Below are 15,466 nucleotides of genomic sequence, written 5' to 3' on the forward strand. Positions count from 1 at the left end.
AAGCAGAGCTATAAAGAGGGGAGTCCCGCACGCTACGTCTACAGAAAAGCGTCAACATAAGGCAAAAGGGCTCTTGGCTGGATGCTGTCGGAAAGGAGAAACACTTAGAAGACGAACGTTCCTGCCTCTTGGAACACCTGTCCCAGGTTGCCAGCCCAGTCCGAGCCAGGGGAGCGGCCGCCGCCTCTGCGTCGGCAGCACCTGCTTCCTTATGAACTTGGCGAGCGCTGAGTGTCTTCGCTCCACGCCGCCACGCAGCCTCCGGGGCTCTGATGGAGAGGAAGGTGAGATCGATGTCCTGGGAGAGGAGGAAGATGAAGACGACGACGAGCAAGACGACGAGGAGGCGGAGGGAAGCCAGAATTTCCTAGAGCAGCCTCGGCCGCCGGGGCTGCAGGGGGCGCGGCGAGGCGCGGGCGCGCATCCGGGAGAGCGCACGGAGGGCAGCGGCAACCACAGCGACCTCTCGCAGTTTGGCACCAAGTTCAGAGCACCAACGAGGTCTGTGGCGGCCTTAGGGGAGTCCCCGCAGCCCGCCAAGCCGCCCTACTCGTACATCGCGCTCATCACCATGGCCATCCTGCAGAGCCCGCACAAGCGCCTCACGCTCAGCGGCATCTGTGCCTTCATCAGCGGCCGCTTCCCCTACTACCGCCGCAAGTTCCCGGCCTGGCAGAACAGCATCCGCCACAACCTCTCGCTCAACGACTGCTTCGTCAAGATCCCCCGCGAGCCGGGCCACCCCGGCAAGGGCAACTACTGGAGTCTGGACCCAGCCTCCCAGGACATGTTCGACAACGGCAGCTTCCTGCGGCGCAGGAAGCGCTTCAAGCGTCACCAGCCGCCCGCTGGAGCCCACCCGCACCACCCCTTCCCCTTGCCCGCCGCGCCCACCGCTCTGCATGGTCCCCACCCGGGCCTCCTGCTTGGGACCCCAGCCCCGCCGCCGCCCGTTCAGGGGGCTTTCCCCACCGCGGTCCCCGGGAGCCGCCCGTGCGCGCTGCTGCACCCGCATCCCCTTCGCTACCTGCTGCTGTCGGCCCCGGCCTACGTGGACCGTCCGAGGAAGGAGGAAGGCACGGACGCGGCGGCCCCCGGTGGCCTACGGGTGGTGCAACCCTCGCAGGGTTCCCGGCCTTGGGAGGAGGGCAAAGCCCCGGGGTCGCGTTCGGGGGGCGGTTGCACCTCCTTTAGCATCGAGAGTATCATGAAAGGGGTGAGGGGGGCGGGTGCAGGGACAGCGCCCAGCCTGCCGGCGACCCCGTGGAGTTACTGCCATCTGCTGCAGCGCCCGTCGTGCCTGGTGCACGCCCAGGCCGCTGCCCCGTTGCTGCACGTGTCGGCAGCCGCCGCGGCCGCGCGGACCTTCCTGCAGCAGCAGCAGCAGCAGCAGCGGCGGCGGGAGGAGGAAGAGACCTGCGCCGGCGGCTGCGTTCCCAGCGACGGCGCGGCCCTGGGCCGGCACCTGTCGGCAGCCGCGGCGCTGCTGGAGTGTCAGCGCGCGGAAGAGGGTTCGAGACTGATGTCGCTGGCCGCTCCTTCCGGCGGGGAGGGGACCTCGCCGGCGTTCTGAGTGGTACCCTGCCCCCGTCCTTTACCAGGCCCCGCAGGGTGCACCTGGAGGCTGCGGGACGGCTGAGTGAGTGACTCAAAGTTCAGCTCCCATAGCCATCAGACGGGGCGCACGTCTCAGCACAGCCATGACCGGGTGTGCGCGTCTGAATCCCGCAGCTGGGGAAACCGCTATTTTTATTCGTTGCAAAAATCACAGGAACACCGGATTCCGACCCCTTTTAGACAACGTGAGGGCAACCTTTGGAGGACGTAAGTCTCGCCTTTTCTTTTCCCACCTTTGGTTGCGGCTTCCCTGGCCTTTCCGACTTGCACATTTCCCCAGGAATTATGAACGCTAGTGCAGTATTTCGTTCCGGTGTTAAAAGCAAGCAGTCTCCAGTGCAAAACACCTTGCCCTGTCTTCATTTCCCAGGGCTGCAAGTACTGCTTTGGAGCCAAGTGCAAAATGCTTACACCCCCCGTGCCATTTAACACAAGTAGAATTTTTAATTTTGGAACGTTTATTTTTTGTCTGTGTGTCTGACGTGCCATCTTTCACGGAGACGTGTTGACAATATGCCTAGCTTTACAGAAGAAATAAAAATGCTACACTAAAATTCGGTGCTACCCTGTCGTTATTCCCTTTTTAAATGGAACTCCTTATTAAAACGTATCTTCTTTCCTCCAATGATACAATTTATTTTTACAATTCATATTTACTATAGATACCGGAAACTATTTTTGGTATGGCTTTTATAATTACGAATATTTGTGGTACGAGAGTCCTGGTTTTTAGAACAGGAGATTTAGAATTGAAACCGCTAGAAGAAAAAGAACTGGAGCAAGTACATCCTCCATTTATTTTCTTTCCAAAGGCTTCTCTTTTTTTTCTGTAATAAGCAGGAGAGCGCTTTAAGATCACTTTGGGGGCTGCAGGCTGCAGTAGTGGCTTGGCAGGTAAGCCGTGCCAGCATCAAATGTGGGCGCTGGTTCCAGTCCTGGCGAATCCTCTTCTGAGTCAGCTCCCTGCTAATAGCCAGGGAAAGCAAGTGCTTGGGCCCCTGCACCCACATGGGAGACTCAGATGAAGCTCCTGGCTCCTGGCCATAGTAGCCATCTGAGAGGTGAACCAGTGGATGGAGGACCGATTTCTGTTTCTTTAACTTCGCCTTTTGAACAAATAAATATTTTTATTTATTTATTTATTTATTTATTTTTGACAGGCAGAGTGGACAGTGAGAGACAGAGACAGAGAGAAAGGTCTTCCTTTTGCCGTTGGTTCACCCTCCAATGGCCGCCGCGGTAGCGCGCTGCGGCCGGCGCACCGCGCTGATCCGATGGCAGGAGCCAGGTGTTTATCCTGGTCTCCCATGGGGTGCAGGGCCCAAGCACTTGGGCCATCCTCCATTGCACTCCCTGGCCACAGCAGAGAGCTGGCCTGGAAGAGGGGCAACCGGGACAGGATCGGTGCCCCGACCGGGACTAGAACCCGGTGTGCCGGCGCCGCTAGGCGGAGGATTAGCCTATTGAGCCGCGGCGCCGGCCACAAATAAATATTTTTAAAAAGTTAATTTTAAAAGTAGTTTCCAACCAGAAAGGTTTCGCTGTTACTGGGCTTCAGGTGGTAGAGGGGGAGGAACACAGGTGAGAAGCGCTCCATGCAATACTCGCCCGCTGGGAAAGCGAATCTCTACAAACCAGACACTACCCCGGAGTTGCGCCGCGCGCTGCTTTATTTCTTTTTAATAAAAGGTTTACTTTCATATATTTATTTAAAAGGCAGAGCATGGGGGGGGGGGCGTGGGAGAGAGCGACAACTTCCATCGGTGATTCACTCCCCAGAAGCCTGGAACTTCACCCGCGTCTCCCACGTGGGTGCAGGAGCCCGAGCTCTTGGGCCATCTTCTGCTGCTCGGACTCCAGCTGTCATCACAAGAGGAGCCTTAACCCTCTGGGCCACAAAACGCGAGCCCCATGGGCGTCCGCCTTCTCTACTCCTCACTCGCAGCGATTCATTGCTCCTGTCAGCAGGGCGGGGGAACGCTTTCCTAGAAGCGGCCCGTGTCTGCTCCCGCGCCCTCTCATCCGGAGCGCTCTGGGCGCTCGCTCCGCGCCTCCTAGCCATCCCCACTGGCTCCGGCCTCGGGCCGTTCCAGAGCCATCCTGGAAAGCTGCAAACCCGCCCCTGCGTAGCTGCCCAGACTCGAGCCTGCCAGGCTTCGGTCGCCCCTGCACCTGCTGCTTCCGCCCGCAGAAGGTCGCCCGGGGTCCCGAGTTCACCCCTCCGAGCAGCACACTCGCCTGAGAGCTTGGGGACTAAGAGCAGAATAGGGCCCCTTCGCGCCACGGTCCCGCCCGCTCAGGTTCCCGCTCCCTGTTGAAAGTGGCCCTGGCAGCAGCAAACGACATCCAGGCGCGGGCCAAGGTGGCGGCTGAGCCCCGTGCGGACCGCCCTGCGAGTTTTCTTCCAGCTCAGCACGGCCACGAACGTAGGTGACCGAGGGTCCGAGCCGGCCCAGGCCGGCCGCAAGCTCCTCATTTTAACGGAACTATGGGACAGTAAATTCCTAGAAAGCGCCAGAGTAAACGCTGTCACCCAGTCCATCGTGTAGGGTGCTTCGTTGGGGCTCACCTGGTCAGAAACGCCACGACAGCGCGGACAGGTGCGGTCTTCGGGTGGGAATGGCCCGGTGGCCGGCTGGCGGTCACCAGGTGCTCGCTAATACGAACTCGCCCCTAACATCTAGCCTCCGCCGGGCTCCTGGCTGCTGACCAGGCTGCCAGCCGGCGCGGGGCTGTGCGGAGGACGCGCGTGCCGTGACCAGGCCGGGCCACAGTGCGCTCAGCGCGGGGTTAGCCGCTGGGGCTTCCAGGCCAGGTCCCCGAGATTGTGTGCCCCAACCCTCCCCGCCCCCGGGCTCCTGTCCACACCGCGGCTGGGATTAAAAGCCACATCGCTCCCGAGTTGTCCGGAGCATCCACGGTCGAGGACTCTTGAGGCCTGGCAGACTGGATGGAGCCCTGGGGGCCGCGAGTAGCCCGCAGAAATTAAAAACGCGCCCGAAGCCCCTCGGGCTGTAGTTTCTGAGCCGCGAGCCCTCCTAGGGGTCGCAGACGCTGAGCTCCCACCAGGGCTAAGGCCACGGCCACACAAGGCCGCGCGCCCGCAGCCCTGCAGGCCGGGGGCAGGTCCCTCGACCCGAGGTCCGCACGCGCTCCGGGACGCACGCGCCGTCGGCTCCCGGCGCCGCGCCCGCGCGGGGCCTCTGCGTTCCACAGGAAGTGCCTGGCGGCAGTGGTGCTCCGCTCACAGGCCAGACCCGGGCCGCGCGCGGCCTCTACCTCAGGAAAAGAGGCGGCGACGGAGGGGGTGGGGTGCGGGGACAGCCCCGTGCCTTGCGCCTCCGCGGGGTTTTCGTTGTCCCCGCTCGTGGATCCGGACAACGCTGCAGCCTCGACGTAGGGGCCGGCGGCACAGCGGCTTCCTGGCCGCCCTCCGGCAGCGGGAATTCCGGAGCCTGCGCTGGGAGCTCGGCCTCGCGACAGACCTGGGGCGAGGACCCGATAGGTAAGACGGGTGGGGGGCTTAGCGGCGAGTTAGCAAGTTTGGGGTTTACTGGAGTGGGCGGTGAGGGCCGGCCGGGCGGACAGGGGGGCAGAGAGCCGGTACGGGTCCCCTGGACGCCTGCAGGTGATGGCGGCGGCGGCTGCGGCGGCGAGCGGCGAGCACAGGTGCCTGGGGGCGGCAGGTGGTTTCCAGCGCGGCGGGAATATTCTAGAACGCCCCGTCGTGGCGGTCCACGTGGGCACCTCGTGAGTGGTGCCTGCCCCTACGCTGGTGTGTAGCCCGTGACTCTGCCCTGTCTGCAGACCGTCCGTGTAGAACGCCCCTGCTGCTTTCCTGTTGACTTGGATTCAGTAACCCTGGGCAGAAGATCCAGGGGCTTGGAGAAAAGAATGGACTAAAAGGCAGTCGGATTTAACGAGGCGGGCATCCAGGTGAAGTAAGTAGCGTCTCTTGAGGATTTGTGCCTGCCCTTCACCGTATTGTACTGGAAGTGTGTGCAGCTCGTGAATCGTCTTTCCCACACGTTTGGGAAAAAACGTTCAGGGGTTAGCACCTGATTGCAGCTTAAATGGTAATCTTATTCTCATTGCTAATAACACCTGCCTGGAATTTCTACAAAAATAATTTACATTTAAAGGCTGTTTTTCATGGCAGCTTCCAGATTACTAAAGTACGTTTTAAAAATTTACTGATTCCATATATACCATACGCTGCAAGGATCTTACATAGGTGTTAGCTAATAATATAAACATTTATCCCCATCTCCTCCCATCTCCCCCACCCGCCAAAAAATATGTCGGGAAAGACAAAGGATTTGAAGACCCATTGTGAAATTCAGTTCAGCCTCAGTTCTCTGTTGCTCAACTACCTACACATAGTCAAGATTTACCTGGATAGAAACTTGATTTCTTATTTGTCCTCAGAATGCGAACATGAGCTTGTTGAAATCAGCAGTTCAGGCTGTTTTGAGCCAGTAAGGATTTACTCAGCCACTGAAGCGGTGTCAGTTCTAAAATCCAGGCAAAGAGAAGGAGATTAAATGAAGTTTAGGAGATTTCCTTTCCTTCAACTACTGTGGTCTTGCTGTGTGTAGCTATCTTATATATAAAGTCATGATTCTGACAGATAATTCTGAAAGTTAAAGTGACTGTTACTGTGTTAGCCAAGGTATCTGTTGTGTATGATATATTGTGCCATATGCCAAAGTGGGTTTCTTTACTTTTCTTTCCTTTTTTTTTTTCCTTTGTAAGCTTTTAAAACTATTTTTAAAAATGGAAACTTCCAAGCATGTACAGTGGCAGGGAGGTTTGAGTGATTAACCTGCAGTTATATGTTCCCCGCCCTGGGCCTCCTTAGTTTCTTCTTTACCCTCTGACAAATCTTGTATATCCTATCCTTTCATCCATAAATTTTTTTTGAGTATTTCTCTAAAAGATAAACCTTCCATCAGTGTAACCGCAATACCGTTATCACACCCAAGTAATTCACTAATAGTATCAGCTTGTCCAGGCGATATTTGAATGTCCTCAATTGTCTCAAAAGGGTTTTTGTTTAAAGTCGGTTGGTTTGAAGTTGAATGCAGGTAAGGACCACACATTGGATTGGTAGGTAGCATCTGTTAGGTGTTGCTCTTAGGTTTCTCCAGTCCTTTTTGGATTTCTTGTATTTGTATTGAGGAGACTGGACTATTTGTCCTGATGAATATGGCATTCTAGATTTTTTTGATTATAGGAAGCATTTCCATGGAAAGATATATCCAGGGATAATGTTATTTAGATTTTTGAATATTAGCAAGTAGTAATATTGTTTGTAGAGGACAAGCATGGCTCTGGGGAGGCTTGTGTAAAATTTTCCTAAATATAAACACAGTATTTTCTATTAGTTTTTTTTTTCTTCTTGGAAGTTGTTTATTGTAAGATATTTTGCAAATATCTTGCTGTCTTTAGTACACCAAACAATACACCACGTTTCTTCTGAGACATTAGTAAGCTAAAAATAAAATCAGCTGGTTCAATTTTCCTTCTTGTCTGAGGATGGAACTTGATTTTCATTAAACCAGAGCTGCAGCATCAAGATAATTTCAATCTACTCTTTTGTGATGACAGCTTGGTGGGTATGGTTGAATGTCAGAGTCAGTTTTGTCAATCATTTCAGAGCATTCTTGCTGGCATTGTCCACGGCTCTCACTCTCGCACTCTGCTCACTGGTGGTGGACTCCTTCAGAGAGTAGTAGAGGATGTTGGCCAGATTGTATTCTTGGTAATTTTGTAGCACATCAGCATCAAGATCATCATAGATATTCATGCTCTCAGCACTTGCAATGATATTAAGGGAAAAAATTGGCTTTTCTTCTGTCTTATAGGAGATTACAGACTTAAATCAATTAAAGATGATAGACCCTTCTTCAAACTCATATCCAGAGATTAATAATTCAAGAGCAATGACTGACACATCTCCAGAAGTAGGGAGCTTTCTTCCAACTTCTTTGAATGTTACTAGAAACTGGTCAGAATGAGTCCTATGAAGTTTGCCCCTGATTTTGTCACCAGTTCCAACCAGCAAAACTTCTTTTCCGGCGGCTGTGAGTGTAGCCACCTCACTTTTCATCTGTTTGGTGATGGAGGAATGAATAGCACCACAAAGCCCTTAATCTGAGACACACCAATAAGGAGGTGTTTTTTCTTGTCTTCAGGTGCCTTAATGTCAGCTTTTTCAAACAGAGCTGAAGATCCTATTCCGTACACTTGAGCTGGTTTCAGCTCCCTCTCAACTGGGGCGTATTTTGCTGATGCCACCATTTTCATAGACTTGGAAATTTTCTGGATGTTTTTAATTGACTTTAGTTGCCTGGTAATATCTTTCAAAGTTGCTATGTTTTGGACTTGGACTCATTGTGGTTGCAAGGCCCTGGCCGACAGCCCAGCGATGCTCACCTGAGAAAACATGGTGACACCAGCTTTTCTCATATCTTTTAAAAATGGACTAATTTCCTTGTATTTGTAGAAATCCAAATTACTAATCAAATAATTGCTATCTAAAGAATTAAACCTAGTTTTATTTTGGTGAGAACACTGCTCTTTCTGCCTTTAACTTTTTTTTTAACTTTTATTTAATGAATATAAATTTCCAGTATACAGCTTATGGATTACAATGGCTTCCCCTTCCCATAACTTCCCTCCCACCCGCAACCCTCCCCTCTCCCACTCCCTCTCCCCTTCCATTCACATCAAGATTCATTTTCAATTCTATTTATATACAGAAGATCAATTTAGTATAAATACTACAACAGTTTGCACCCACATAGAAACACAAAGTGAAACATACTGTTTGAGTACTAGTTATAGCATTAAATCAAAATGTACAGTACATCAAGGACAGAGATCCCACATCAGGAGCAAGCGCACAGTGGCTCCTGTTGTTGACCCAACAAATTGACACTCTAGTTTATGGCACCAGTAACCACCCTAGGTTGTCGTCATGAGTTGCCAAGGCTATGGAAGCCTTCCAAGTTCCCCGACTCTGATCATATTTAGACAAGGTCATAAAAGACAGGGTGAGGATAGTAACCAATGATCCTAAGAGTGGCCTTAACCAGGTCTGAACAATTATACAGCATTAAGTGGGGAAGAGGACCATCAGTACACACAGGTTGGGAGTAGAGCCATTGGTGGTAGAGTAGAGGTTATGATTACAAAGGAATGAGGCTCAAGTGCACTAGACAGGGTCTAGAACAAAGGACAGAGTCATTATTAGAGGAGCTAAGAAAGGTGCTGTCTAAGCTACAAGTAATTTTTCTGATTGAGAGGCAAATAGAACCTGATAGAAGGGGCTTGATAATAATCTGTTGGGTTTTAGGCCTTGTAAGTTAAGAGGCCCAGACCTATCTATCTCTTCACATGGGGTATATCCTAAGGGAGGTGTGAACCACCTAGGGGAAGGCACTCTGTTGACTTTCATTACTTGGCTGGCCTGGGAGGAGAGCTGGCCAGGTAAAGGCAGGGGGCATCTCTAACAAGAAATTTACAGTTCTGCCTGCAATGTTGCTGACCCTACTTGACCATACCCTCAGCTGCAGTGGTCACTTTGGAAGTTGGGCTGAGTGAAGGGCTTTTCAGCTTGGAGCCAATAAGATCTGTGGCACTGCCTTTAACATTTTAATTGAAGATTCAAAGACGTTGTATGTTTTAAAATTTTATGTTTTATATTTTAGAGGATAAAAGCTAAATGTGATAATACTCAGGGTTGGGGTAGGGTAATAGCACAAATTCTATATGGGTGAAAATTCATTTTACAGTAACTCAAAGAGATTCAGGATATGAAAGAAATTTGGACAGAAGAAAGTTCACATGAATGTACAAAATAAGCATAATAAAAAAGGTAGCTAGCTTTTTGGGCTCCTCATTACTTTAATGAATGTATATATAAAATAAAGTTTCTGTCTCCATTTTTCCATTGTATATTTTACATTCTGTGATTTCAGTTGTCTCATTCTGCAATTAGCTACACAGGTTTCTGGGTTCCCACTATATGGAATATCTGTAAAGGCAATAACAAAATCTGTTCAACTTCATATCTTTTTTTTTTTTTTTTGACAGGCAGAGTGGACAGTGAGAGAAAGAGACAGAGAGAAAGGTCTTCGTTTGCCGTTGGTTCACCCTCCAATGACCGCCGCGGCCAGCACACTGCGGCCGGTGCACTGCGCTGATCCGAAGGCAGGAGCCAGGTGCTTCTCCTGGTCTCCCATGGGGTGCAGGGCCCAAGCACTTGGGCCATCCTCCACTGCACTCCCGGGCCATAGCAGAGAGCTGGCCTGGAAGAGGGGCAACCGGGACAGAATCCAGTGCCCTGACTGGGACTAGAACCCAGTGTGCTGGTACCACAAGGCGGAGGATTAGCCTATTGAGCCACGGCGCTGGCCTCAACTTCATATCTTAAACAGTCCCCAGCAAAATTATGCAAAAACATGCAAGTAAATTAATTGAAATTTGTAGTACCTATAATACCATGAATGTGTTGCAGTGTGTCTGCATCTGATTTAAGTTTAAACTTAGTTCTTCAGGCACTAGTTCAGTTTCTGAGGATAGATGGTGGTGAGGGTTCGGATCTGTATATGAAATCTGTGTTGATTTGCATCCCAGTTCTGCCTTTCACTGGCTGTGATCTGGGGTGAACAACTTGACCTCCTCTGATACAATGGTGATAAACGTAGGTTTCACCTTATAGGGAGGGTCTTTTGTGGGAATTGTATGAAATAAAGCTTGTGAAGTGCTTAGCACAGGAGCTAGTGTGTGCTAATGCTGTATAAATGTCATCCATGAGGTCACTTCAAAAAGTTTGTGGAACATGGAATTAGAAGATAAGTTTATTTTGGTGCATGAAAATTTTGAAATCTACGCATATGAGATGTCTTCAAAAAGTTCATGAAAAGTATGCATTAAGAAAAAATTATTCATGGATATTTACATTTTTGCACTCCAGTAAATTTACCTCTTAATTCCATTTTCACAAACTTTTCCAAGTCCCCTTATGTTACTTGTTACTGTGGATAGCTATGTTTTGTCCCTAAATATTGGTGAAATCTTGCCTGACATTCTTTGAGTCAGTATTCTTTTTTTTACCTTAAATAAAATTTTATTTTATTTTATTTTTTTAAACTTTTATTTAATGAATATAAATTTCCAAAGTACAGCTTATGGATTACAATGGCTTTCCCCCGCCCAAACTTCCCTCCCACCCGCAACCCTCCCCTTTCCCACTCTCTCTCCCCTTCCATTCACATCATGATTCATTTTCAATTCTCTTTATATACAGAAGATCAGTTTAGTATATATTAAGTAAAGATTTCAACAGTTTGCCCCCACATAGTAACACAAAGTGAAAAATACTGTTGGAGTACTAGTTATAGCATTAAATCACAATGTACAGCACATTAAGGACAGAGATCCTACATGATATTTTTAAAAAATTGATTAATTTTCTGTGCAATTTCCAATTTAAAACCAAGGTTTTTTTTTTTTTTTCATTTTCACTTATCTTTATATACGGAAGATCGATTCAGTATATACTAAGTAAAGACCTCATCAGTTTGTACCCACACAGAAACACAAAGAGTAAAAATACGAGTCAGTATTCTTTTAGAATACTGGGTGGGCTCTTTGTTTCCTAAAGTCCCTGATGCAGCTCTGCTAGTTCTTTGTTTTAAAATTTATTTATTTGAAAGGCATTTATTTGAGTTACAGAGAGAGAGGGACAGAGAGGTTTCCATCTGCTGGTTTACTCTCCAAATGGCTGCAAAAAAGCCTGGAAGTCCACCCTAGTCTCCCACATGGGTGGCAGGGGCCCAAGCACTTTGGCCATCTTTTCTGCTGCTTTCCCAGGTGCATTAGCAGGGAGCTGATTTGGAAGCAGAGCAGCCGGACTCTAGCTGGCTTTCACATGGGATGCTGGTATCACAGCCAGTGGCTTACCCCGTTGTGCCACAACACTGGTCCGGCTTCACTAGTTTATTTAGCCTGTTGTGTTGAGGGGCAAACTCTTACTATCCAGGGTCAACAGGACCTTCAAGAGAGCTCTCCCTGCCTTCACAGAGAATTGCCTTTACTTATTGGTGATGCCCAGGAGAATAACATGAAATAGTCACAATTATGTGAAGTTAGTGTACCTGGAATAACAAGCATATTTCTTCTCTTGCATGAATTACCACTGCATTTCTTTCCAGCTTAATTTTCATTTGATATATAGATTTATTTTTTCAGTCATTCATCTAGGAAATAATGACAACAATGATTCTGGGTTAAATACTGTCCTAGGATCAAGGTTACAGTGATGAACAAGATGGATTCAGGTACCACCTGCAGAGCTGGTATCCAGCGTTGGAGAGAGAATTGGCTGACCCTCAACTGGGTGATAAATGCAATGCTGGGAAAACCCATGGTGTTGTGAGAGTAAAAAAGGAGTGATGGAGAAGAGAGAACCAAGAGGAGTGGGGAGCAAAGGAAGAAGCCCCCATGTCCTCCTCCCCCAGCTGTAACAACAGACTTCAGTTCAGGAGGGGAGAAGTCTGTCACAGAACTGAAATCTCAAATATAACTTCTGACTGACTTTTTGCTTTTACCAAATTGAGACTATTGTGTTGACATGAAGTAGCTGAAGACATTTGTGTGCATGTGTGTGTATGTGTGTGTGTGTGTGTGTGTGGTGAAAAGCACATAACATAAAATGTTCCATCTTAACCATTTTTGAGTGTGTGGTTCAGTAGGGTTAAGTTCACATTGCATTGCAACAGGGCTTTGGAACTTAAACCGAAGCTCTGTTCCCACTAGGCTACGACTCTGCTGTGCTCTGCTCTCCGCCACTTGTCCTTACCCCAGTTCTGGTAACCACCATTCTACGGCCAGGGGACTTTTTGTATTTCCTTATAGTGACCAAAGGGACATGGGTAAGGAGTGGGGTTGTGTGTGTCCTGCTTCACTTTCTGGGAATGCAGAAATAGGAGCCCCAGAGAGCAGACTTAAGGACAGCAAGAGACAATAGAGCTGTGTTCTGATGACATTAGGTTAGGTAGTCATGGTAGTTTAACCTGATGGTTAAGCTTGTTAACAGATCTGTATTCTTCACTGGAGGAGGGCTTTAAAAATTTATTTATTTGAAAGGCAGAGTTACAGAGAGAGAGAGAGAGGGAGAGAGAAAGATACCTTCCATCTACTGGTTCACTCCTCAGATGGTCCAGTGGTCAGGACTGGGCCAGGCTAAAGCCAGGAGCTTTATCTGGATCTTCCATTTGGTAGAATACTTGGGCCATCTTTTGCTTTCCCAGGTACAGTAGCAAGGAACAAGATTTGAAGTGGAGCAGGGACGTGAACTGGCGTTGATATGGGATGCTGGTGTTGCAGGCAGTGTGCCACACTGTGCCACAACTCTGGTCACTGGAGGAGGGTTTTGTCTTAGTTATTGTCATATTTCAGTGCCTGTCATGGAGCCTGCCATGTAGTAGGTATTCAGCAAAGACCAATGATCTGTCACATGAATTTTGTGTATCTAGTTATTTTGCAATATTTATGTTTGTAATAAGTTTAAAAAATAGAAGATCGAGTACTGGGGTCAGTATAACTAATGGTCAGTCATGACTGGAGGATCTTGGAAGAGAACAAGAGAGAGGAGAGAGAAAACAGAACAGGATAGTATGTCCTGGTCACTTGTCACTACCCTGTTTCTCTCTCTTGTTCTTCCTGCCCAGCATCCTCAACATGGGGAGGCTTAGTCTCTTGATGCTTTTACTCCAGTGCTCCAGCTTACATGTTTTGGGACTTCTAGTTGCTCCCCTGACCTATTGTGATTGTGCCTTCCAGTGGCACTTCTCCAGTGTCTGAATCGCTCTGTTTCTTTGGATGGCGCTGACCCTGCTGTCTTGCTGGTTGGAAGCCATGCAGTACACCTGGCTGTGTAGTTGGCTTCACACTGCAGAGCCATTGGAAAACTGCGTGCTGTGCTGTCACATTGATATGCTCTGCTTATGTCTTCTGTGTCCCCTGAGCCTGGTGTCTGAGATTCAAAGAGGACACTTCTTCATTTCCTGATTGCTCAAGAGACTACAGAAAACAAAATGGAAACAGCATGTGTAGTCTGACTGACTGGGGACTTGAGTGTGTGCATTCATTCCTGTATACCCCTCATCAGAAAGCAGCTTCCTTGCTGCTGTCTTTCAGGTAGCCCCATAGCTACATTCCTCCTCTTCAAACTTCCTGCTCTCAGAGCTGTCCACTCCTTCCACTGGCACCAGATTTCAAAGGGTGTAGCTTTTGTGTTTCTGCCTTTAGCCCTGCTCTCTGGACAAGGCAGTCTCCTCACTGTTCTAGCACACCCCATGGCCCACTGATTGTTTCCTCAGCCTCCAGTGACCACTTGCTCCCTCTCTCTACCCAACCCCCACACACCTTTCCCAGTCCTGTTCAGCCTAGTTCATGTCCCCCCTGACCACAGACATCTTCTTCAGTCCCTCTGATCACACTTTCCTGCAAATTTCTGCAGCTTTTAGATCCAGAACTCTCCCATGCATCACTAAATTGCATTTTTTTTTTATTGTGCCTTATTATTTCACAGTTGCTAGCCTTTTCTCCCTGTAATGTCTTTTACTATTTCTTAGGCTGGAACCAGGTTTCCTAGAATCCCTTTCCTTGTGTGGTTCTGAAATGTGATGGGTCACAGGAGGAGTTTTGCCTAAGAAATAGAAAGCAGAGCACAGTAGCAGCCATGAAGATGGGTTGAAGATGGCTGTTGAGCGCCAGGCACTGTCACTCCTTTGGACTTGAGTCAGCTGCCAGACCCATTGTTCCTGTACGTCTGCCTGCTTTCTTCCTTCAGTTCTTCCTGGTCCCAGACCTGGCACATACATGTGCAGCTCTATGGCAGGGGGCACCAGGTGGCTCCCATCAGTGGGACTAGAGGTAGTGACAGGCAGAACTGAGTTTTAGCTTATCTTTATCAGTCATGGTTCTTGCATTTCCCTGCTTCGTATACAGTGTTTCTTCCTGAATGATGGCTCTTTGCACCAGCAGTGACTTCCAGCCACTGGCTGACGCACAGGCATGAGCCTCTCATGGACCTCTTCATCAGTGCCCACAACGGCATAGTCTCATTAGTATAATAAATCTCTCATTGCATATCACTCATTGAGGTTCTGATTCTCTGGTTGAATCCTAGCAGATATATTCCTCATTAGATTTATATAATCCCCTTGAGGAAATGAATTAGAAGATGTCCTTTATCTCCAAATGTCTAGACTAGAGGTTAGAAAAATCTTATTTTAGGCTTGGTGGGCCACATAGAGAGGAATTCAAAAAGTTCATGGAAAATGGAATTAAAAAATGTTTATTTTGGTGCAAGCATTTTAAAATCCATCCATATTTTTTCTTTTCTTTTTTAATTTATTTTATTTTATTTTTTTATTTTTATTTTTTTTAACAGGCAGAGTGGATAGTGAGAGAGAGACAGAGAGAAAGGTCTTCCTTTTGCCGTTGGTTCACCCTCCAATGGCTGCCGCAGTAGGCGCGCTGTGGCCGGCGCACTGCGCTGATCCGATGGCAGGAGCCAGGTGCTTCTCCTGGTCTCCCATGGGGTGCAGGGCCCAAGCACTTGGGCCATCCTCCACTGCACTCCCTGGCCACAGCAGAGAGCTGGCCTGGAAGAGGGGCAACCGGGACAGGATCAATGCCCCGACCGGGACTAGAACCAGGTGTGCTGGTGCCGCAAGGCGGAGGATTAGCCTATTGAGCCGCGGCGCCGGCCTTCTTTTCTTTTTTTTAAAGATTTATTTATTTTACTTGAAAGAGTTAGACATAGAAGGAG

The 15,466-nt window shown here is 49.0% G+C and overlaps 1 protein-coding gene and 1 pseudogene across 1 annotated transcript; one reads left to right on the forward strand and one right to left on the reverse strand.

Moving 5' to 3' along the window:
- Positions 1-211: 211 nt before the first annotated feature.
- On the forward strand, positions 212-1,573 carry LOC133771319 (forkhead box protein D4-like 1). The gene has a single exon (XM_062207062.1). It carries the CDS (start codon positions 212-214, stop codon positions 1,571-1,573), a length of 1,362 nt encoding a protein of 453 aa, XP_062063046.1.
- Positions 1,574-7,132: 5,559 nt separating this feature from the next.
- On the reverse strand, positions 7,133-8,067 carry LOC133771031 (ATP synthase subunit gamma, mitochondrial-like; annotated as a pseudogene).
- Between the last annotated feature and the right edge of the window lie 7,399 nt (positions 8,068-15,466).

The sequence above is a fragment of the Lepus europaeus genome, chromosome 12 (genome assembly GCF_033115175.1).
Source record: "Lepus europaeus isolate LE1 chromosome 12, mLepTim1.pri, whole genome shotgun sequence".
Lineage (NCBI taxonomy): Eukaryota > Metazoa > Chordata > Mammalia > Lagomorpha > Leporidae > Lepus > Lepus europaeus.